The following is a 25,425-nucleotide window of genomic DNA, read 5'->3' on the forward strand; positions in this document are numbered from 1 at the left end:
GAGATTACAATTATCCAGAAATTCTGAGACTTTATTATTGTCTATTGACGTTTTAGATGTATATAGATTCTGGTAAAATTGAGCAAATCTTTTATTGATATCCTTGGGTAGTGTTAATAATTCCCCTCTATCTGATTTAATCTTTAGTATTGCATTCTCTTTTTCCCGTTTTTTCAATTGGCGTGTTAAAAGTTTGTGGGGTTTGTCCCCAAATTCAAAATGTTCTTGCTTAGTAATTTGAAATAGTGTTATAACTTTCTCTGACAACAATTTGTTTAGCTTGAATTTCAATAGTAGAATTTTATTATGTTTATCCATAGTTGGATCTTTAGCATTATCTGTATCTAATTGTTTTATTTGTTCTTCTAAATGTCTTTGTTCAGGAAACTTTTTGACATGACTGGTGACCTCGACCTGTGCCAAGTCATCAAAAGCCTTCTCAACAACAGGCGCTTCTTCGTTCAACTAAACGACAAGAAGAGCAAATGGAAAGCCCAAAAGAATGGCCTACCACAAGGCAGCATACTGGCCCCCCTCCTCTTCAACATCTACACCAACGACCAACCACTTCCCCCACAATGCCGCCGCTTCATCTATGCTGATGACCTCTGCATCACCACCCAACAGGAGAACTTCCAGAAGATCGAGTCTGTCCTGGAAAGCGCCCTCCAAGAGATGACAACCTACTACAATAACAACCACCTGAAACCCAACCCATCAAAAACCCAACTATGCAGCTTCCATCTTAAAAATCGAGATGCAGGAAAACAACTGAGCGTCTCATGGGATGGCCACAAACTCTCCAACCACTTCCACCCCATGTACCTCGGAGTCACACTCGACAGGACACTCTCTTTCAAAACCCACCTTCAGAACACCAAAGCCAAGGTCAACACTCGCAACAACATCCTGCGCAAACTGGTAAACTCAAAGTGGGGCGCTGATCCACCAACCATCCGTGCAACTGCCCTAGCCCTGTGCTTCTCCACAGCTGAATACGGGTGCTCAAGCTGGAGCTTCTCCCACCACACCAAACTGGTTGACACAGCCCTCAACGACACCTGCCGCATTATCACGGGATGCATAAAGACAACGCCAGTCCCGTGCCTCTACGCCCTAGCCGGTATTGCCCTCCCCCCCCCATATCAGACGATCCATCGTCGCTCAAGACGAGCGGAGAGCACAGGAGATCGATACCAGGCACCCCCTGCATGGACACACAGCACCTCCACCCCGACTGAAATCCAGAGCCAGTTTCTTGCAGACAGTCCCACCTCTCCAGACAACCAAAGAAACAGCAAGGACCAACATCTGGAAAGATGAATGGAACCAGCTCAACACACGAGCCCACGACTGGATGGAGAGAGGAATCACTCCGACTGAATGCCTCGCCAGCGGGCACGACCTCCCCTGGCCAACCTGGAAGGCCCTCAACAGATTACGAGTGGAGCAGGGGAGGTGCAAAGCACTTATGAAAGCATGGAACTACCAGGCAGAAGACACATGCAGCTGTGGAGCAGTACAGACAATGTCCCACCTACTGGAGTGTGACGATGCCCCCCAGTGCAGCCCCCAGGACCTGGCTGAACCGACCCGACCAGCTGTGACCTGCGCCAGATACTGGCAGAACGACATCTGAGATTGCAACGGACTCGAAGAAGAAGAAGCCCACAAGGTACCAGCCTCGGCTTAGCGGCACCTCCAGAGGGCATCTACCGGCACCTCCGGAAGGCGTGTGTAAGGATAGTGTTAGTGTGCAGGGATCAGTGGTCAGTGTGGACTCGGTTGGGCGACGGGCCTCTTTCCATGCTGTATCTCTAAAATGGACTAAAACTAAACTAAACTAAAACTTTCCACAGATACCAAGCTTTCAAGTTAAAACTAACTTTTGGAGTAACTCAGTGGCTTCTGTGGAAGCAAGGGATGGGTGATGTTTAGATCAGACCTTGACCCCCAAACGTCAACTTTCCCCCTTCCTCCACGCACTCTAACCCAAAGATCATAGAAGACTCTAGTATCTTTGCTTTAACCCACTGAGTTCCTCCAGCAGTTTTTTTCTTCTGCTCCTTAGTAAAGCATCTGCATTCTCTAGTATCACCAAACTGACAACAGCCAACCTGATAACTGTTATCAGATAACAACAATCTGATAATTTATCTCTCCACTGACAGGCAGACTGTGGGAAGGGCAGTGTGTACGTGTGAGAGTGGGACCTTTCTGAGATCTTCAACCGTCATGGACGTCACAGAATGAATGAGTAGAAGAGGGGGCTGTGTGGGGAAATGGTCATGGAGGGGGTCACGGAGAAAGGGAGATCAGGTGAGGTTGGGTTGTGATAGACACAAAATGCTGCAGTAACTCAGCGGGAACGCAATATATCTGGAGAGAAGAAACAGGTGACGTTTCGGGTCGAAACCCTTCTTCAAACTGAAAGTCATAGGAAGGGGAAACGAGAGAAACTAGCAGCAAGTGATGACAATCAGTCATAACAGAAAAGTTAAGGATCATTGACTAATGCTGACCTCCAACTTTACTATTGCACACTGTTTTTCTCTCTCCTCGTTTGCAGCTGAGTATTTCCAGCATCCACGACGTTTAAAAAAAAAACGGTTTCCTGCTTTTGCGGTGTTTTCGCCCTTCGCTGTTAATTGCAGAACAGACTTGTAGTTTCGATGCACTGGGAAGTGGGGAAATGTTTAAAGCCAGTACACTGGTTCAGTGCATTACTCGCCGCCGATACCGTGTGCTTCCAGTTCAACGTTTCCTCTCCGTGACGCACAGGATAAAATCTGTCCGGATAATTTCACTTCGAGCTGTTGAAGAGAGTTGTCTCCCACGTCGCTGGTAGTTTCCCGACAAAATATGGATTTATCTGGAAGGCGGAGGACCCCGCAGCATAGAAATTGTCGGCATTTTGTGTATGACATTCCCGCCAAAGTTATGGAAGAGTTTTATATGGTGATGGATACTCTGCCGCCTGGAGACTGGCGTCGGTTTGGTGAGTAATTTATTCCCCTGGCCACCGAGGGACAGGTTCGTTAGTTACTGCATGAGGCTGGATAGTTACGGCGGGACCGGGGGAGGGGACTGGCTAGTTACTGGAGGGGAGCTGGCTAGTTGCAGCAGGGGGCTGGCTAGTTGCTGCATAAGGCTGGCTAGTTGCTGGAGGGGGCTGGCTAGTTACTGAATGGGGCTTGTTAGTTACTACATAAGTCTGGCTAGTTGCTGGAGGTGGCTGGCACCATTGCACTGGCTAGCTGCTGGAGGGGGCTAGCTAGCTACTGGAGGGGGCTGGCTAGCTGCTGGAGGGGGCTGGCTAGCTGCTGGAGGGGGCTGGCTAGCTGCTGGAGGGGGCTGGCTAGCTGCTGGAGGGGGCTGGCTAGCTGCTGGAGGGGGCTGGCTAGCTGCTGGAGGGGGCTGGCTAGCTGCTGGAGGGGGCTGGCTAGCTGCTGGAGGGGGCTGGCATCATTGTATACGGCTGTCAACCCGCACTGTTTGAGTCGGTGTGGCACAGATCCTGTCTGTGAAAAGGACACAAAGTACTAGAGTAACTCGACGGGTCAGGCAGCATCCCTGGATAAGTAACGTTGCGGGTCGAGGCCCTTCTTCAGACATTGTAAGGGCGGTATTTGGGGGAGAGAAAGCTGGAAAAGGGGAGAGGCAAGATAAAGTGTGCCAGGTAATAGATGGACACGGGCGAGGGGAATATTTTAACAGGCAGATGATTGGAACAAAAGGCAGAGTTGAGAACAGTAGCATCAATGTTGCAGTTAGTGAAGCAAAACATAGCAGGAGGGGATGGGATGTTGGAGGGAGAAATAGGTGTGGCCCAGGGGAGGGGAGGGGAGGGGAAGATGGTGGGAGAGTTAGAAGTTACCTAAAACTGGAGAATTCAACGTTCATGCCTTTGGGTTGTAAGCTACCCAAGTGGAATATGAGATATTGTTCCTCCAATTTGCGTGCGGCCTCACTCTGGCAAAGGAGGAGGCCCAGGACAGAAAAGTCAGTGGGAATGGGAGTAACCGGGAGATACACCATGCCTTGGCGGACATTGTTGAAGGGAGCCGAGGCGTGTTAATGGTTGGAAAACTAGGCACTAACAATCAAAAACAAACTTCATCTGAAATTTATTTTTAAAAGGCTTGAAACGCTCAACGGGTCCGGTTATGTCTGTAGGGAGAGAAACGGGTAATGTGTCTGTCCCCCCTCGACTTGGAAACGTGAGCTCTGTTTCTCTTGTCACTTGTGTTGCCGACCTGCCGAGTGCCATCCGCTATTTTCAACTTGTAATGTCCTAATTTGCAAGTATTTTTCTTCTCCTTGCATTGACTTCAAACACCAATATTTATCAGGGGGTTTAATGCAGTCATCAATACACCGTGGTGCTTGTTGTCATTTTGATCTGTCGTGAGCGTCATGGCGAGGGAAATGTTTGGGGTGATTCATGTTCAGATGCCCACATGAAGAAAACAGGAAAATTCCCTGCAACCTCCTTTCATACATTTATACAATTATTATCCCCGAGGCTGTTTACTGTGTTCAAAACGTGAACTACATTCTGCTCTCAACAAATGTTGCACAATCAGACTCTTGATGTCTCTACTTAATAATTTTGTTGTATCCGTCCTCTGATGAAGCCAAATTTATCCCAGCATTATTTATATAATGATAGCGCAGTGAAACTGCCTCAGGAGCTGCAGGTTTACCTGACCCGTCAGGTGGAGGTATTGAGTGTGTAGAAAGAAACTGCAGGTGCTGGTTTATACTGAAGATAGGCACAATGTGCTGGAGTAACTCGGGATCAGTCTGAAGAAGGGTCCCGACCCAAAACGTCACCCATCCTTTTTCTCCAGAGATGCTGCCTTACCCGCTGAGTTACTCCAGCACTTTGAGTCTATCTTGGATGGAGGTATTGAGCTGTGTCAAAGCCTTGGTCAAAGAGGGAGTACTTAAGGAAGGCATCATAGAAAGATTGGTGAATAGTGGAAATGGTGCAGAGCAGGTTTACCAGGTTTACCAAGACTAGGGGGTATTAGCTACAAGGTAAAGTTGGACAGACAAATTATTTTCTCTGGAACGTTGGGTGTTCCCTGGAGATCTGAGAGAAGTGTATAAAATGATGTGGGGCACAGATGGGATAGAGAACCAGAATCTTTTTCCCAGAATGGAAAAATCGAAGCTTTAACTTTAGCATAGCTTTAAAGTTAGTGGTGCAAAGTGTAAAGGAGTTGTTCAGGATAAGTTTTTTTTTTTACACAGAGGGCAATTCGTACTTGGAATGCGCTGCCAGGGGAGGTGGTTGAGTTGAGGCAGATAATTTGGCGGCATTTAAGAGACCTTTGGACAGGTACATGGATATGCAGGTGGAAGGATATGGATTGTGTGTAGGCTGGTAACAGTTGGTCTTGGCATCATGTTGGGCACGGACATTGTGGGCCGAAGGGCCTATTTTTGTGCTGTACTATTCTGCATTCTATTTTCTAGTTCCAAAAATCAAGGCAGATGCTGCTGAAGTCATCCTGCAATAATCACTTTGTTTTATTCTTCCCCACATTTTCATCAACTTTCCCAGATTATACACACTTACCCACACATTAGGTACAACTTTTATAAATCTCCAATTAACCTAGCAACCACAGATCTTTGGAATGTGGGAGAAACCAGAGCAACCGGAGGAAATCCATGCACTCTGGCAATGATGCAGTGACTCATTGCACTCACTATATCGCCCAAACGATGTGAGGTTGAGGCTCTGTGGATGTCAGCTCTCTTTGACTTCCTGTAATTCTGTGCAAATGTTGCCACATATGAGTTTTTTTAGTTTAGAGATAGAGCGGAAACAGACCCTTCTAATACCCATACGTGCTGGCCAGCGATCCCCGCACATTAACACTATCCTTCCCATACTAGGGTCAATTTACAATGATACCAAGCCAATTAACCTACAAACCTGTCCGTCTTTGGAGTGTGGGAGAAAACTGGAGATCCAGGAGAAAATACATGCAGTTCACGGGAAGACCGTACAAACTTTGTACAGACAGCACCAGGAGACTGGATCAAACCTGGGACTCTGGCGTTGTATGGCAGCAACTCTACTGCTGTGCCACCCTGTTACATTAAGCAAATGTCAGTCACGTAACCTCTGGTAAACTCTTGGAGTTGGAAGGGGGTTGATGCAAATATGGGAAGAATTGATTTACTCAGTTTCGTTTTCCATGCCGTTTGACTACATCCAAAATGCAAGATGGCAAATCATGATGCAGATCCCAACCCATGTGACTCTTTGTGTGCTAGTCACAGGTGATCTGCAATTGTGCATTGCAATCACTCCACTCTTTTAAATCTCTACTCCGACAGCTCTTCCTAATCGAAACGTTATTCACATTATTCCCTTTATCATGTATCTATACACTGGATGGCGTGATTGTAATCATGTATTATCTTTCCGCTGACTGGTTAGCACGCAACAAAAGCTTTTCACTGAACCTCGGTATGCGTGACACTAAACTAATAATCTTCTTGAGGAGGGGTGGCACTAAAGGGTACCAGGTGATTTAGTTAGGAAGTTCAGAAAGCAAGTAAAACAAAACTGCTTTACGTTTAGCTGGCTAGCTGAGTCAGTCTTATGATTGCTGGAATTCCCCCAGAAATTATGATGATCTCATAGAGTGTGACTTAAATAGTATAATTTTCCCATGACATTTCATCCTGTTGAAACTTGTGAGTGGTTATTAAGAGCATAAGTAGTAGTAATATATGATGATGGATGTGGAGGCTTTACAATAGTGCGGATAAGAAGTTCATCAGGATGTTGCTTAGATTAGAGAATATTCACTAGAAAGAGAGGTTGGGCAAACTTGGATTGCTTCCCCTGAAGCATTGGAGGCTGACAGGTGACGTGATGGAAGTGTATAAAATTATGAGAGGCATAGAGATGGGGTCAATTGAGTTTTTCCCAGGATGGAAATATCAAATACTTGATGGCAAAGCTTTAAGGTAAGAGAGAGAAAGCTTAAAGGAGATTTACAGGGATTTTGTTTAATGTAAAGAGTGGTAGATGCCTGACGCACACAGCCGGGGAAGAGTCCTAGAGTGATACAGCTTGGAAACAGCCCCTTCGTCCCAACTTGCCCACACCGGCCAACATGTCCCAGCTACACTCGTCCCACCTGCCCGTGTTTGGTCCATATCCCTCCAAACTTGTCCTATCAGTATCAGTATATACCTGTCTAACTGTTTCTTAAACGTTGGGATTGTCCCAGCCTCAGTAGCAACTTTGAAGAGGCATTTCGACAGATCTATGAACAGGCATGGATGGACGCAAAGTGTTGGAGTATCACCAGTGCCATCTCTGAAAAATGTATAGGTGACGTTTCTGGTCGAGTACGACCATGTTCTGAACAGGCATGGAATTGTGGCAGGCAGATGTACAAATTAAATTGGCATCATGGTTTGTGGCACAAATATTGTGGCCCAAAGGGCCTGTTCCTGTGCTGTACAATTCTATTCAGTCCTCAAACCTATCCTCAAATAGTCCTCAAATTGGATCAAGACTGATCCACTTTCCTGCGCCATCCCCACAACCTAGAATTCTTCCCCTGATTGAACACCATGTTCAATTTTAAATATGCACAAGGGCTCTGTGGTTATTCTGCACACTGGGTTCTTGGTTTTGCCATTGATAGCTGTCATTTGTAGATACCTGTATGGCTGCCCATATCTACAATCTGTCATACCAGGGGCTGCATGCCCAACACTGGAGTGATTCTAGGGGTTTTACTGCTTCTTCTGGGGAGGCTCGTGTTTTATCTCACATACCTTTCCTTCCATTACTGTTCTTGCCTTCTCAGGAAAATAAGGAGGAAGCACAAAAGAGAGACCATTTTACAATATGTGAAAATAGTCTTTCTTGGGGTGGCGCAGCAGTAGTTGCTGCCTTACTGTGCCAGAGATCTGGGTTCGATCCCGAGCTGTCTGTACGGAGTTTGTGCCTTTTCTCTGTGACCATGTGCGTTTTCTCCGAGTGCTCAAGTTTCCATCCACGCTCCAAAGACAGAGAGTCATACAGCGTGGAAACAGCCCATTCGGCCCAACTTGCCCACACCAACCAACATCTCTCATCTAGAATAGTTCCAGATGCCTGTGTTTGGCCCATATTGCACTAAACATATCCTATCCATGTACCTGTTTAAATGTTTCTTAAACAAAGCGATAGTGCCTTCCTCAACTTGGTCCTCCGGGCATCTGCAGTTCCTTCTTAAACATTCGGTCCTCCAGAGGTTTGTTCTATATACCTACAACCCTTTATGTGAAAAACACGTACATGTTTAAATGCTAAATTAGCTTCTGTAAATTATCCTTTTTGTATAGGATAGTGCTAGAGTACGGGGTGATTGCTGGTCGACGCAGACTTGGTGGGCCAATGAACCTTTTTCTGTGCTGTATCTCTAAATTCTAAAGTAAATTCTACTGTTCTTCTTTGGCACACATGGTTACCTTATAGGGTTACACAATCAGTGTCCTTGAAATGTCACTTTGAGGCTATCTTGCCACAGTAAATTACCCCGAGCGTGTGTGGGTGGCAGGAGTGTCAAAGTAGCCATGTGGGGTAAATGGGTCAATGGCATATAATGGGGATTTGGGATTATTATGGCATAGACTCAATACGCCAAATGATTCCTATGTGGCAAGAAACCAAACTATGAGAAATACTGACCAAACTGGTCAATATGGGCATTCTATGCCACAAGAGTAAATAACTTAGGAAATGAAATGTCATAGGACAAAAATCAGGGCAATGACCCACAGCTGAACATTTACCCTCATTGCCCTTCAGCTGATAGAATTATTTTGGCTTAACTCTTCACTGCATCTATGTCCTGCTGTGGCGACAGGTTGCTTGTGAGTTGAAGCAGGTTATGAATCCATCATATAGCAGGTTATGAATCCCCACTTAGATTACAACTAAGACTTCATTCTTCACTGACTTACCACAAAAGGACACTCGGAGCTTTGCATTGGCGAGCCGATTGCTGAGGTAAAAGACAGTGACAGTTGTCTTAGATGGGTTAGGGCAAAGTCGCCAGAAGGTGACGTACTCCTCCAACCCCTTCAAGACTTGGGTTAGCACGGCTGATATCCCCAAGGGAAGCTCCCTGGTAGGCAAGGGAAATGTAATCTGCATATGCAAACGTCCTGGATGAGGTAGTTGGCATGTCACTAACATGATTGTTGAAGAGTAGGGGAGCTAGGACAAGAGCCCTGGGGGAGACCATCATTCAGGGTCCTGACAGCAGGTCTGGTTCCCTAGCGAGACACAGAGAGTTGTGAGTGTATAATTCTCTGCCTCAGAGAGCGGTGGAGGCCGGTTCTCTGGATACATTCAAGAGAGAGCTAGATAGAGCTCTTAAAGATAGCAGAGTCAATGGATATGGAGAGAAGGTAGGAATGGGGTACTGATTGTGGATGATCAGCCATGATCACATTGAATGACGGTGCTGGCGCGAAGGGCCGAATGGCCTACTCCTGCACATATTGTCTATTGTCGAACTCCAACCTGACTATGGCTCTGCCGCAGCTTGCCTGCTGTCAGAGTAAGTAGGAGTACTGGCTATGCAAGATGGCCAATAGGTTCCCTGATCTTGGTCTACAACCATACACCCATCCCCAATCTCCAAGCCCCTTTACGCCTTGCAACGCTCTCTTGAAATCATTGGCTTTGTGCTGGCTGAAAAAATTCTCCCTCCACACTGCTGCTCTCTGCCCACTGATCAGTGTCATGTGGATGGAGTCCACTCTCCCAGGAGCACTTTCCCCAAGGAGCACCTCCCGTGGGAGCCCGTTCCCCCTGGGAACCCCACTCTCCTTCGGTAGCACTCCTTCTGGGATTTTAAGCATCCTTGATCAGGATAGACACAAAATGCTGGAGTAACTCAGCGGGTCAGGCAGCATCTCTGGAGAAAAGGAATAGGTGGCGCTTCGGGTTGAGACCCGAAATATCACCTTCTGCATTCATTTTCTCCAGAGATGCTGCCTGACCTGCTGAGTTACTCCAGCATTTTGTGTCTATCTTTGGTGTAAACCAACATCTGCAGTTTCTTCCTACACATCCTGGACCAGGAAACTGCCTTTGCAAAGTTATCGTTTGCATCTCAAAATCAGCCTTTGCTGATGTATGCTAAAATTTGTAGGAGGTGGCAGAGCAGAGTTTTGAGCCATTATCTGAAGAAATGAAATATCGTAAACATACTTTTGGAGGGTAGTCATTACATTAACTTCTTTAGGCTTTGGCGTGGTATTTATCTAGACCACATCCTAGATACTCACCCTCCTTCACGTAGTGCTGTACATGATCTTATCACTGGTTCTGTGGTGAAATGGCAGTGCAATCTCCCCCATTTTTATTTCCATTCATTTCAACTATCGGCTACTAGTTGCCCGAAATGATAGTGGTAACAGATTCAATAGTTATTTTCAAAAAAATTACATGAAAAGGCAAAGATTGCAAAAGAAAGGACGGAGGGCTAACTCTTCTGAAAGGCTGGTGCAGGTAGAATAGACCGCATCTCTCCCATGATGAAGGATTCTATGATAGGAAGGTTGGCATGGTGGCGCAGTAGTAGAGTTGCTGCCTTGCAGTGCCAGAGACCTGGGTTCTATCCTGACTACAAGTAATGTCGGTACGGAGTTTGTACATTCTCCCCGTGACTTCCGTGGGTTTTCTCCGGGTGCTCTGGTTTCCTCCCACGCACCAAAAGCTTACAGGTTTGTAGGTTAATTGACTTGGGTAATATTGTAAATTGCCCCTAGGATAGTGTTCGTTTACGTGAATACTCAGTGGACCGAAGAACCTGTTTCCTCGCCATATCTCTAAACTAAAGGATATAATAGTTCTTTTTTTAAACGTATTTTTATACTCATATTCCTGTGCAGCTGGAGGCTTGCTCCAACAAAATTTCGTTGTCTCGTACAATGACAATAAAGATTATTATTATTATTATTATTATATTATTATAAGGGTCTGTAACTCGTGTGGGACACTAGTCAGAGATAGTGAGTGGTGATAATTTTATATCGAAGTCTCGTGAGAACTACGTGAAGAACCCGCCAGCCCACATGCGCGTCCATACGTCGACGCATGGCGTGGGATTCGGACCAGTTCGAAACTGCTCCGGCAGGTAGGACAATTTTGTTTCATGAACGGGCCGCTGCTCCGAAAATAGGTGCAGTGGGCCCGGAGAAGCTGACGGGTGCAACCTGTGCAGCTACCTCCGTTGGAGCTCCGAACAGGAGCAGGCGGCCGGACTTGGTAAAGTCGCCGGTGAGGCTCCGGATGGGAGCAGGCGGCCGGTCTTGGTAAAACTGTCGGGCGCGGCCCATACAGCTACCGCCTTGACGATCCGAACGAGAGCAGGCGGCCGGAATTAGAAACGCTAATGGGCGTGACCCGTGCAGCTACTGCCAGTAAGGCTGTGGAGAAGTTGGCGGGCACAAACCGTTCAGTCGCCTCCATGGAGGCTCTAGAAGGGAGCAGTCAGCGGTACACGGAGAAGCTGAAGGGCGCGACCCGTACAGCTACCTCCGTTGAAGCTCCAGAAAGGAGCTGTCGTGAGTCACTAGCTGGTCCCGCATAAGCAACCTGTTGAACCAGGCTTGCAGTACTGGCAGACATAACCTGTCCAGTGAGCCCCGCTGAGGCTCCGCAGGAGCAACTGGCCAAAGGAGCAGCCGGTCGATCCAGGCTGGGAGAAACTGGCAGCGCGATCTGCACAGTCAGCTCCAGCAAGGCTCCAAAAAAGGCAGAAGGCCGCAGGGGCAGCCTGTCAAATTAAGCTCGGAGTGTTGGCAGGCACGTGAGCTTCGCTAAGGCTCCGAATGAACAGAAGGGCCACAGAAGCAGCCTGTCGAATCAGGCTTGGAGTAATGGCTGGCGCGGCCTGTTCAATGAGCTCCGCTAAGGCTCTAAAGGAGCAGAAGGGGCCGAAGGAGCGGCCTGTCTAACCAGGCTGGGAGTAAGTGGCAGTGTTCCCTGCACAGTAAAGCTCCAGCAAGGCTCCAAAGAGGATGTTGGCCGAAGGAGCAGTCTGTCCCATTGAGCTCAGAAATGCTGGCAGGCGTGTCTTGCACAGCAATGGCGCTTTTGAGCTCCGAAGGGAGCTGTTTGGCAAGCGTGGGGCTGAAGATGTGGTCAGACTTGGTCTGCAATGGAACTTGGCTGAAGCTCCAACAAATAGGGCGACCAGGGCTCAGAGACGCTGGCAGGTAAGGGATTTTGTTTCAGGAAAGGACCGTTGCTCCGAAAATAGGTGCAGCGGGCACTGAGAAGCTGAGAAGCCTGTATAACTTTCGCCCTGGAGGCTCCGAGAGGGAGCAGGCGGCTGGAATCAATAGGCTGATGGCTCGGCCGGTGCAGCTACTGCCATTGAGGCTCACCTCTGTTTTGGGGCTCCAAGGGAGCAGGCGACTGGAGAGCTGACGAGTGCGGCCGTACAGACACCTCTGTTGAAGCACAAAAAGGGAGCCAGCCAGATGCCTGTAGGAAGCAACACCTGGCTCAGGGTTGCGTTATATTTTCCTCCCCTCTAGACTCCGTTGAGGCTCCAGAAGGGAGCAAGCCCGGACTCGGAGTCATTAGCAGGCGCGACCTGTCCAGTGAGTATATAATAGAATTGTGCTCCTGGCTCAGGAGGCACTTACAGGAAGCTCCAGTCAGAAGCCTGTGGAAGCAACACCTGGCTCAGGGTTGTGTTATATATCTCCCGCTCAGAAGAGGGGAAGCAATACCTGGCTCAGGTTTGCATTACAATATCTCCCGCTCAGAAAAGGGGAAGCAACACCTGGTTCAGGGTTGAGTTATTTTAGCTCCTGCTCAGTAGAGGGGAGTACTGGAGATTATGACATAAGTAACTCCGACTATGGGGATATCGACAAGGAATTCGAATCCCCTGAACTTATGGGGGATATGCTGCAGTTTAATCATATGAAGGAGTTCCGTCTCTTGTCACATAATTTGCCATCCCTTCGGGGATAGGAGATCCACTGGAGGAGATCTGGCTAAGAGCATCAGTGATTTAACTTCTCATCAGCTAAGGAGGGGTATATGCTGGATACGGCTGGGAAATATGCCAGTCCCGATGAACTGCCTGACTTTGGATGTCAATCTCACCATTTGGGATATCTCAGTGGTGATACGTGGCCAGAGGCTCTACCTAGAGGGTTTGTCTTCAGGCCTAGGCTATTTATAAAGATTCTAAAGTTATGCTGCCCTACTTGGACCTAAAGGGCATTGTGTCATGGAGTTTATAGACGACATGCTTTTGTAGCAGATAAGACTCGGGGGTTTTATCAGAAGATGCCTCTTACGATAATTAAAGATGAGGCAACATGAATTTTAATATGCCAATTTGGCCTACTCATCCAGGGCTTCCATTGTAAAAAAGGCGGCTGAAAGAAGCTCCGACTTACTCGAAGGCTCGAGTGGTGGCCAGTTCAGCCGATTTCTTGTGCAGCTAGCTCTGCATGGTTGTATGGGAAGTTTGTGAAGAGACACATGTGAGCTACTTTTAAACAGAAGTAGCAGAGGTTTGTGGTTCTTTCAGTTTGGGCTTAGAGAAGCGATTATGTTATTACACAATTAACACTGCTCGTGTTGCTTTGTCATTGTATCTAGTACTGTAAGTGGGACAATAAATGATTGATTATTCACCCACTGTTGACTAAGGTTATGGAAGGTGTCTTTTATATGAACACTCTAAAGCCGAGACTCAAAGTAGTGTGGAATGTGTATCAGTATAAATTACTATGCAGATATTGTGTATTCCTAATGTTGCAGCAGTATCTTTTAAGTTAATTATGCTTTTGGCAACTGATTTCAGCACAAAGAACACAGTCTTTATTCAATCTCTGGCTGGATCTCTGGGTCATATCTGACATAAGGATAGCTTTTATGAATGAACTCATAAAGCAAACGGGCACGGTTGGGTAAGTTGCAGTTGTCAGCATACCCACCAGATCAGAGATTGGTGGTGTTGATTATGTAAAAAGGTACACTGAGCTTACTAGTACCTCTGAAACGAAGGATAGTGTCTTCATAGTTATTTAATAATTTCACAAGAGATCATTGGTGCAGACTATTTCAAGATGGATAGAGTGTAAGCAGCTAAAAGCGGGAGTGAATTCAAATAATTTCAAGTCTCACTCTACCAGGGGGGACTGGCTCGTTAGCAGCCAATAGAATGGAATTTCCCCTTTGATCATCTTGCAACAGCAGGAGGCTCAGATAAGCGGACTTTCAAAAGTTATAAAATTTTGTTGAACATGTCTGGATGGTTGCAGATAGAGTTCTGAACAGTGTTGCATGAGCTATTGTCTAACCCAAAGGCAATTGGGACTGTGGTCCGATTAAGGGCGATGTACATATATGGAAGTTAGCATCATGTTGTTAACAGCCCATGTCTTTTCTACCATTTATGGTTTATCGGTTTAAGTGTTTCACACACAGATTGGTTTATTGCATGAAACCACAGAGCTTCGAAGGCTTCATTACCGTTTGAAGTTTGATCTTTATTTTATGAGAAGTTCAAGTGAGTTCACTCCCAACCCTGAATCTCATAAAGATCATTCGGTAAGACAAGCGCTATTAAACCTTCTATAATTTAAGTTTGTGGAAGTGGTCTGTGGTTTCATACAGTTGTTTTGAAGATTGAGGCGCATGCGGGCTGGTGGATTCTTCACATGGTCCCTCACTTCAACTTCTCATAAAATAAAGATCAAACTTCAAATGGTAAGTTCTCGTTTAATCTTTCTATTTTAATTCAGTTTTTAAGGTCACACAGGAAATAGCTGTGACAATCAAAATCTCTTGAACTATAAGCCACTCTAGTTTTTCTTGTCTGCTGTCCCCCTTTACATAATTAACTTGTAGACTACATGTACTCCTTAATCTGTCACAGAGCTTCACTGGAAACCATACAGATTGTAAGGGAAAGATTGCCGAATTTCATTCATAGTGGAAATTTTCAAATATTTTTCTGTGCACAAACACTGTCGCCTAGGTTTTTTTTAAACACACATTTTCTCCCTGTTTCTATGTAGATTGTTTAGCTGTTATAAAGTGGATATACCCAATCTTAAAATCTGCAAGTGACCCCACCATGAACTTTTTGTCTTAACCGCTAATTTTAACACTGCTTCCCACTGCTCACATGCATTCACTGAGTTACATCGTTTAGGAAGAATTTAATCTGCTTTTTTTTTTTTTTTTGGAGGTGCATATTTACAAAACACATTATATGCATGCAGACATATTGGGCATATCTTTAATGATGTCTATTGCAGATAGAACGGGGCATGCTGGAAATTCACTGCAGGCCAGGTGGTATCAGAAAGAGAAACTGAGTTGAGGTTAATGTCAATGAACGTTTATTAGACCAGCACTAATGGAAGGTTGTTGATTTGAAACATTTAAATTTGTTTTCTCTCCACAGATGCTTCCCCCTTCCAGATGCCCATTCTACCCAGGGTTCTCCTCTCCCTGGCACCCATTCACCCTGGGTACACCTCTCCCATGAGCCCACTCTCCCCACGTTACTTCTCTCCTGAGCACCCACTCTCCCCAGGTAGACCACCTCCAGCAGCTCACTGTCCCCAGGATATATTGCTGAGTTGGTGCATTTGTGTAGTTAATGCATTAATTTCAAGCACATGGATGGAAACCTGAAAGAGATCCATGAAATGCTACAAATGCTTAGCTGGTCAGGCAGCATCCGTAATGAGAGAAGCAGAGTTAATGTTTAAAGTTGATGGGCATTGGATCCTGTCTGACCTGCTGAGTTGTAGAGTTTGGAAATGGGCCCATTGGCCTGCCAGGTACACGCCAACAATCATGCAGCCACTTACTCTGAACCTATATTAATCCCATTTTATTCTCTCAGTACCATCAATTCCTGGTGAATTCTACTCGTAGCAAAGTATGGAACATTTACCGTGACTATTTCCTATTTTTGTGTGTGATAGTGATGTGTGCATAGTTGTTGTGTAGGAGGGAAACCCACCATATTTAATCGCATTGGCTGGAAAGGTTGTCCATATTGTGTTGGACCGAGGAGGCCACCGTTTGCTTTCAGCCCTTTAACCTGTAGTTTTTGTTCTTGATAGAAGGGAAGTAGAACAGAATAAACTATATGATGAAGGAACTAAGCTAATCTTTGAAACTCCTTTCAGGCTCTCGTATCATAACCGATCAGACCGAACTAAGGAACATTGAATTATTTGAACGAAAGTCAAACAGCAAGACACGAGAGCTGATGTGGGTGTGGGGAATGAAACAAGCCACCGTCCAACAGCTTCTGGACATCCTGAATGAGCTGCAGCTGTACAGAGCCACCTCTGTCATTATGCCAGGTAAGTGTGCTCCATTATTGATAAAAATACTTGTGTGAATTTTGCTTTCCAGAGATTAGTTCTGAACACAACGATTGCAAAGTGCTGTCTTCTGATTGAATCTTGCCCCAGTTGACAATAGATTTTCCTAGACCAGCTGTGTAAATTATAAAATTGGAATTCCCTGTGGGAAAATGATTCCACAATGTAAAACTGTTTGGCATACTCACTCAATGTGGCTACAAGTTGATTGATACCTGAAGAAAAATTATAACATTTGTTATGGGCGAGATGGAATGGTACAGTGCAGAAATGGATCCTTCAGCTCATTGAGCCTGGCAACCATCAGTGCCCATTTACATTTGTTGTACGCTAATCCCATTCTGTTCTCGTCAACTCTCCGGACTCTATCAGTCACCAACGCACTAAGGGACAATTTATAGAGGCAAATTAACTTGCCAATCCACAAATCTTTGGGGTATGGGAGGAAACCAGAGCACCCATAGGTAACCCACGTTGGTCACAGGAAAAATGTGCATCCTCTACACAGACGGCCGTGGAGATTAGGATTGACCACTGGTTTCTGGAGCTGTGAGGCAGCAGCACACGTATCTGTGTCATTGTGCTGTTGAAGCTGAATTTCACACCTGCAGTGATCAGCTGAAACACGTTCCCTTGTCACCAGTTTATTCATGCACATGCAAGGAGGCATCAAGAATGTAAAAAGACTCTTCTAGATCTGAAACATCACCTATTGCTTCTCTCCAGAGATGCTGCCTGTCTGCTGAATTACTCTGGCTTTTTGTGTCCATCTTCAGTTTAAATCAGCATCTGCAATCCCTTCCTCCACATAATGTTAGGAGCAATGTTGTTGTTCTGGCACCATTCAACATTATTTTCCATCTTTGTTCAATTAATTAATTAATTTTAAATTATGAATAACATCTTTCCAAAGATCATTTGCACTCAACGGTAGAAACCATATTTCCTCTATTGACCATCTATGGTCGCCCCTCCCTGATTTCCTTATTTTAGGTCTTCACAGATAAGAAGAACGGGCTGCAACTTGGGGGCTACAGTGGCATAGCTCCAGGGACCTAGGTTTGATCCTGACTAAAGGTGCAGTCTGTATGGAGTTTGTACATTCTCCCTGTGACTGCGTGGGTTTTCTCCAAGTGCTGTGGTTTCCTCCCACATTGCCAAGACGTACAGGTTTGTAGGATTATTGGCTTTTGTAAATTGTCCCTCGTGTGTAGGGTAGGACTAGAGTATGGGTGATCACTGTTTGGCATGGACTTGGTGGGCCAAAGGGCCTGTTTCCATGCTACGAAATAAACTAAATGTTACATTTTCTCTTCGTTAATTAGAATGGATTTTTCAGGGTCTTTAGGGCTGGATTGCCAGAGTGTGTAACCAAAGGCCTTGGTAGGAAAGACCTTGCAGTGCCAATAGACAGATTAGAGAAAGGTACAAGATCCGAACATGTTCAATGTTAAGCTAAAATATTAGAGGTTTTTTGGAGATCTGTATTGACCATATCCTAAATATGCCAATGGATATATATGTAAAAATTACAACAAAACTGAGGTTATCCACTTTAGTAGCAAAAACAGGAAGGCAGATTACTATCTAAATGGCATCAAGTTGGGAAAAGGGGAAGTACAACGGGATCTGGGGGTCCTTGTACATCAGTCTATGAAAGTAAGCATGCAGGTACAGAAGAAAGCGAATGGCATGTTGGCCTTTATAACAAGAGGAATCGAATATAGGAGCAAAGAGGTCCTTCTGCAGTTGTACAGAGCCCTAGTGAGACCACACCTGGAGTATTGTGTACAGTTTTGGTCCCCTAATTTGAGGAAGGACATTCTTGCTATTGAGGGAGTGCAGCGTAGGTTTACAAGGTTAATTCCCGGGAAGGCGGGACTGTCATATGCTGAGAGAATGGAGCTGCTGGGCTTGTACACTCTGGAGTTTAGGATGAGAGGGGATCTCATTGAAACATATAAGATTGATAAGGGTTTGGACACACTAGAGGCAGGAAACATGTTCCTGATGTTGGGGGAGCCCAGAACTAGGGGCCACAGTTTAAGAACAAGGAGCAAGTCATTTAGAACGGAGACGAGGAAACACTTTTTCTCACAGAGAGTGGTGAGTCTGTGGAATTCTCTGCCTCGGAGGGCGGTGGAGGCGGGTTCTCTGGATGCTTTCAAGAGAGAGCTAGATAGGGCTCTTAAAAAAAATAGCGGAGTCAGGGGATATGGGGAGAAGGCAGGAACGGGGTACTGATTGGAGATGATCAGCCATGATCACATTGAATGGGCTACTCCTGCACCTATTGTCTATTGTCTATAACTCAATCATGTTTCTGTTTGATTGAAGGTCCGACAGTGGCTGGCTTCCAATGCTGTTCAGGTTTGATGTTGAACTTGAAGTTCAGTGCAGTGTTAACCACAAAGCAGGAAGTGCAAGATATAAAGTAGCAACAAGGTTTTTGCCTAGTCTCATGGTCCTGTTGATTGTTCAGCTTTTAATTCATTGTAGCAACAAGATATTAGGAGAACTGTACACAATGAAGCAGGTTTGATTCAGTTCTGCAAAAGTACAATCCTCAATTTGGAAACTTAGCAAAAAGTTGTTTTGCATGATTCCTTTCCTGCATGTGCTTTGGGCGTTGTCACTTCTAAGGGCATATTTCTAAAAGGACTGGTGACATTTTATTTCAAACTTTACTCATGATGCATAACATTCAGGTCAATATTTTCATCAAGTCATATTATTCCAGTTACTTCAAGCATAATATTCATTATCATTTATATTGCCTTGAATGCGGTCTTGTGGTTTTGAAGCAGGTTCCAAGCAATTAGTGCACAGCTGTAAGCAGGCTCTAAATGGTGACCTTTTAAAATTGGTTCCGAGCAATTACTGTACACCTTATCTGTTTCGGTGTAACCTATATAGTTATTTGACTGAGCTTCAAAGTTTTTCAGTTTTTTCCATTGTAATCAAGGGAAATCAGTGGTGCAACTAAATTCCAGCCAATTAGAAACTAGGTCTTTTGTGAAATAGTCTGAATTTTGTTTTCTTTCATTGTATATGTGAGTTTTAGAGTCGTGCATATGTTGTGTTATTTCCTCATTGTGTTATTTCTAAGGTACAATGAGTTTAATTTAGAGATACAGCGCGGAAACAGGCCCTTCGGTCCATCGAGTCCACACCGACCAACGATCCCTGCACATTAACACTAGCCTACACACACTAGGGACAAATTACAATTTTACAAAGCCAATTAACCTACAAACCTGTAAGGTTTTGGAGGAAACAGGAGTTCTCAGAGGAAACCCATGCAGGTCACGGGAGAATGTATAAACTCCATACAGACAGCACCTGTAGACAGGATCGAACCTGGGTCTCTGGCACTGTAAAGCTTCAACTCTGTGCCACTGAGTCCACTGGGTTGAAAAATACTTTAAATATTCTCTCAAAAAAGCATATCTATAATATTTCAGGTCCTACTTTAATGTTTACATGCCAGTGTATTTCATTTTCAGTAAAATATTTAAAGTATTGGATAAAATGTGTACTATTTCCATCCTGGATTGCTGCACATGAGAAATCTCCAATCGCCCACCTCAAGAATGTTGTGGTTTTCAGGTGCCTGAGGAAATCCTGAGGAAATGAAGTTTGACACTAAGTAATGTCAGGAAGCCTGTGCTATGAATCATTATAGCTTTTGGGCAACTTTCTTTCAGCCCTTCGCCTCTGACCCAAAATCTAGGTATTTCTATTGTTTTCAGGTGTATTTCACAACTTAAATGCCCGGCTCAATCATAGATATAGCAATGGACAGGTCTGGTAAGGCAACTATATCCAGTGTATAGCAGAGGTTGCGTGAATAGGCCAGTGCAGGACGGGCCCACGGACTAACTGCACCAATTACCCTGCGGGTTGGAAACTTCTCCCTTCTAGTATAAGGTTGCACTATATAGTTCAGTTTAGTTCGGAGAAACAGCGCGGTAAAGGGTCCTTCGGCCCACATAGTCCACACCGACCACATTATCACTAACCTACACACACTAGGGACAATTTTTAAAAAAAAATAAAAAAAATGTTATACCAAGCCAATTAAATTACAAGGCGTTGTAAGGCAGTAGCTCTACTGCTCGGCTGCCTTTAGCTTTAGCTTGCACTAATATTACTGATAATGTATTGTATTATTCTATATTTATTTGTTGAGTTTTGTTATTGTGCTTGTAAAGTTGCAGCAAGGTAGAATTTCATTGTTCCAGTCCTGGTGCATATGACAAATGCATATTCTTGACTCCTTTGCAATCCAGTGCAAGATACCTGGAGCACTAGGGGCACAGTAATGATATTGTCTCACCCTGCACCCACAAACAGGGCTCAGATTGATATTGATTACTGGGATGGCTTTCAATCCTGATCTAATGCAATATCTTCAATGAGGCCAACATTGTAATTGTAATTAATTTATTCGCCAAGTATGTAAAAACATACAAATAATTTGATTTGCCATACAGTCATACCAAAAAAGCATAAGACACACAACTACATAAAATTTAACATAAACATCCACCACAGTGCACTGTGATGGAAGGCAATATGGTGGAAAGCAACATTTTGATGTTTTGGAAATCAACATGGTGCTAGTATAGTTTGTGTTCATTGGCGCCTCAGTGGAAGATTTAGTTAGCATTAACTACTTACTTTTAAGTGTGTTATGGCATTAACAGTAATACCCTTATCTTTCAGGGAAGTCTGAAGATTTGTTCACTGTTCAGCCCGTTTCCTCCCACCTACCTGTGCCAGAAACGCCCGAGTTATTTCAGCCCTCGGCTTTGTCTGGTGCTTTGCTGGATTGTATGGCCAACATGGCCTCAGAAATCTGTGGTAATTACACTAAACTAAACCCTGGCAGCTATCAATGAGATGGATCAGGTGCAGGAAAAAAAGATGAGAGGAATGGGCCTTAAGGTCAGAAGGAGAAGGTTTGAAGTATTTTTTATGCAGAAAGTGCTGGGAGCCTGGGACACACTGGTGGTGGAGGCAGATGTGATGGTGAGGTATAAGAGGTATTTAGATAGGCACACTGATATGCAGAGAATTAACTTGGCATCTTGTTCAGCACTAACATTGTGGGCTGAAGCGCCTGTTACTGTGCTGTGTACAGGTCCATCTTAATGCCATGTACATTTGATAATCTTGTTACACTGTCACACTGTACACTGTAACAGGTAACATTGAAAAGTTTGTCCAATTTTATCAAGATATGTGCCTTGAAAATTTGAGGAATTGCCAATCAACGGACCACTAAAAGTACAGTATATTGGTTACCAGAAACATTCCAAGCAAGTTGTAATTAGCATAAAGAAACAATATTTAACAGGGACTGCAATCAGTCCCCTTCATTGAAACCTTGAGTCTCTCTCCATATCTCTCTTTCTCTGTATCTCTTTCCATATCTCTCTCCCCGTATCTATCTATCTATCTCAATATCTCTCTGTCTCTCTGTCCCTCCCTATCTCGGCCTCTCTATTTTTCTGTCTGTCTATCGATTTGAAATATTTTATTATTTGTTGAATTTACCTCTTACAGACACAACAGCTCCAAACAGGCTTTTGTTGTTTCTCCTGACATTTATTTATGTTTTAATCTTCAGTACACAAGCTTAATCCATTACCTGGACCAGCAACTTCTCCAGATTATTTGAACACCAACTCAAGTTGCGCCAAAATCAATATATCATCAGGGATGGTAAGGCTAGACATTCGTAACTGTGCATTTGTCATTTCAATAAGAGGTGTGAGATTTGTCAATAATTAGTGATTATTAAACATCAACTGCTTTGCTAAAGTCTTTGCAAGGTCTACTGCCCCACTCTCATCCATCCTCTCAGTCACTTTATACTTTAGAGATACAGCATGGGAACAGTGCCTTCAACCTACTGAGTCCACATGACCAGCAGTCTAAGCACTAGAGGCAATTTACAATTTTACCTAAGCCAATAAACCTACAAACCTGTAGGTCTTTGGGGGAAGAAACCGGAGCACTTGGAGAAAACCCACACAGTCACAGGTAGAACATACAAATTCTATACAGACAGGACCCTTAGTCAGGATCAAAACCGGTCTCTGGCGCTGTAAGGCAGTAACTCTACCGCTGTGCTACTGTGCTGCCATCGGCACCTCTTCAGAAAACTGTAAAACATTGTTCACTTCTGTGCAGGCAATCTGAATCATCAACACAAAATAAATCGGAATGGGTTTGTGCATTTGGATATATTCCTGGATAAATGTCAGGAATCAAGTCAGTTTGTATGTTGCAAAACATACTTGGCCAATAAAGTATGATTGTGATTGTGATTGTGAAAAGCAGCGCAATCATACTAAAATAAACCAAAACAGTCAACAGTATTTGATAGGGAAGCTGTCAGAACAACCAAAGGTTTTATTTTAAATGTCGTGGAATGCTGCCTGCACTAAATGTGCATATCCTGCTGTAGACTCTGATAAGGAGACGATTGCAGAAGTAGCTGCATTTTTAGATTAAAATGACATAGTGGAAACATTGTGGAAACAGGCCCTTTGGCCCAACTTGCCTACATCGGCCTACAATGTCCCAGCTACGCTACTCCCACTTGCCTGCGCTTGGTCCATATCCATCCAAACCTGTCCTATCCATGTACCTGTCTAACTGTTTCTTAAACCATGGGATAATCCCAGCCTCAACAACCTCCTCTAGCAGCTTGTTCCATACACCCACTACCCTTTGTGTGAAAATGTTACTCCTCAGATTCCTACTAAATCTTTTCCACTTCACCTTGAACCTATGTCCTTTGGTCCTCGATTCCCCTACTCTGGGCAAAAGACTCATGATTTTGTACACCTCTATAAGATCACCCCCTCATCCTCTTGCGCTCCATGGAATAGAGACCCAGCCTATTCAACCTCTCCCTATAGCTCACACCCTCTAGTCCTAGCAACATCCTCGTAAATCTTTTCTGAACCCTTTCAAGCTTGACAATATCTATCCTATAACTAGACCAAGTGCAGACAACGTGCGGTTGTGGGGGGGGGGGGAGGCAGCATGCAGCATCACACTAACTACCCCCCCCCCCCCCCCCTCCCGCACTCACGCAAAAAGAGTGCTTTTTTTACCTCTAACCATATTTTCATTTTCAAACCAAATTAAGGGTACTCACAGTGCTGTAGACATTTGTCAGTGTCATTCAAAGCTCTGATTGAGGCACACCACTTGCAGAGACTGATTGAGGCACACCACTTGCAGAGACTGATTGAGGCACACCACTTCCTGGTTTTATATTCCCTCCCTCTCCCTCCAGCGGGGGCAGCAGAGAGAATGGGGAATGTTGTAAAAACATTAATATCTCTGTCAATTTTCAACGACAGGAAAAATCCTCGGCACACATGTGGCGGAGGGGGGCTCTGAGCGAGGTGGCCAAAAATGACGGCCGTAGGTGGCGGCGTACTCTCGGAAACCGCAGCACAGAAAGCCAAAACCGGTCAAGAACAGAGTTTTAGTAATATAGACATGGTGCCCAGAACTGAACACAATATTCTAAATGCAGTCTCACCAACGTCTTATACAACTGCAAAATGACCTCCCAACTTCTATACTCAATACTCTGACTGATGAAGGCCAAGTGCTTAAAGCCTTTTTGACCACCTTATCTACCTGCGACTCGACCTTCAAGGAACCATGCGCCTGTACTCCTAGATCCCTCTACAACACTACCCAGAGGCCTACCATTTACTGTGTATGTCCTGCCCTTGTTCAATGCCCCAAAATGCAATACCACACACTTCTTTGTATTAAATTCCATCAACCATTCCTCTGCTCACCTGGGCAATCGATCCAGATCCTACTGCAATCGTTCACAACCCAGGGCTGCCAACTCTCACGCCTTTCATGAAATTCTCACGCTCTCACGCTGATCACAAATTTTTCACGCTCACATTTTAAATAAATAAATAAATAAAGCCACAAACAATTCAATTCGCCCAAGGCTTCCAGATCTCCTCCACACTCACCAATGAGAATAGTTTTTTGTCGGCGGGTTTCCCGTAAAGAACGGGTAATTTAATTGTCTTAGACTCTCAAGGGGCTGTCCCACTTGGGCGGCCTAATCTATGAGTTTAGAAGAGTGGCTTCGACCTTCAAACTCGCAGGATGGTCGACACGTGGTCCTAGGAGGTCCTACGAGGTCACTGGAACTCTCCTTCATGCTCGAGGGCAGTTCCCGAATACTCGTGACCTCAGCTAGGTCTCTGAAAAAATTTCAACATGCTGAAAAATTTTACGCGAGTAAAATTTGGTCGGCATGGTTATTTTGAACTCGTAGTGCAGTGGAGTGGGGTCGCTATGTAGTTACAGGCAGTCGAGGGCAGCCATAGGCAATCTCCTTTGCTGACTGGGCATTTTGATTGGCTCACTGGAGTTTTCAGGACCAAGGAAAAATGCCCGCTAAACTTGCTAATCTTGCCCTGTATGTTCTGATCCAAACCATTGATGTAGATGACAAACAGTAACGGGCCCAGCACTGAACCCTGAGGCATACCACTAGTCATAGGCCTCCAGTCCGAGAAGCCAGTTCCTTCCAAGGAACCAATGTGCTATACATTCAGCTATACAAAAGTTTTGAAACCAATAAAGGAAGTTCCAATTCCCAAAGATCCAGCAACCGCAATTAAGATTCACAGGGCCTCTATCTCCAACAATAATTAGGCCCAATGCAAATTTTTCGGTACCATGCAGGTGGATAAAGGGGTGGAGTGTGACTCTCAAACTTCAGAATATTGTTGTATGCATTTCCTAGGACTGGGTGGTCACTGTGAATGGTCAATTATCAAATTGCCTGCAATTGCAAACTTTATTTTACTACTTCTTGCTTTCTGAAAAACTTCCCTCCACGTCCCCCTTTCTGACATTTTCTCATTCACAGAGAATGATAGGATATTCTTATATCATAAAATAGGAGGAACATTGTTACATGCGAACAGCACTTAG

At 44.8% G+C, this 25,425-nt stretch overlaps 1 protein-coding gene across 2 annotated transcripts in view; it reads left to right on the top strand.

The window, feature by feature from the left end:
• Positions 1–2,594: 2,594 nt before the first annotated feature.
• irak2 (interleukin 1 receptor associated kinase 2) overlaps positions 2,595–25,425 on the top strand; it is a 39,715-nt gene continuing 16,884 nt past the window's right edge. For both annotated transcript variants that reach the window (XM_033036783.1, XM_033036784.1), the window contains exons 1-4: positions 2,595–2,998; positions 16,222–16,401; positions 21,151–21,288; positions 22,058–22,152. In XM_033036783.1, the coding sequence (XP_032892674.1) occupies positions 2,863–2,998; positions 16,222–16,401; positions 21,151–21,288; positions 22,058–22,152 (549 nt within the window). In that variant the 5' untranslated portion in view covers positions 2,595–2,862. The remainder of the gene's footprint in view (positions 2,999–16,221; positions 16,402–21,150; positions 21,289–22,057; positions 22,153–25,425) is intronic.

The sequence above is a fragment of the Amblyraja radiata genome, chromosome 18, assembly GCF_010909765.2.
Source record: "Amblyraja radiata isolate CabotCenter1 chromosome 18, sAmbRad1.1.pri, whole genome shotgun sequence".
Taxonomy (NCBI): domain Eukaryota; kingdom Metazoa; phylum Chordata; class Chondrichthyes; order Rajiformes; family Rajidae; genus Amblyraja; species Amblyraja radiata.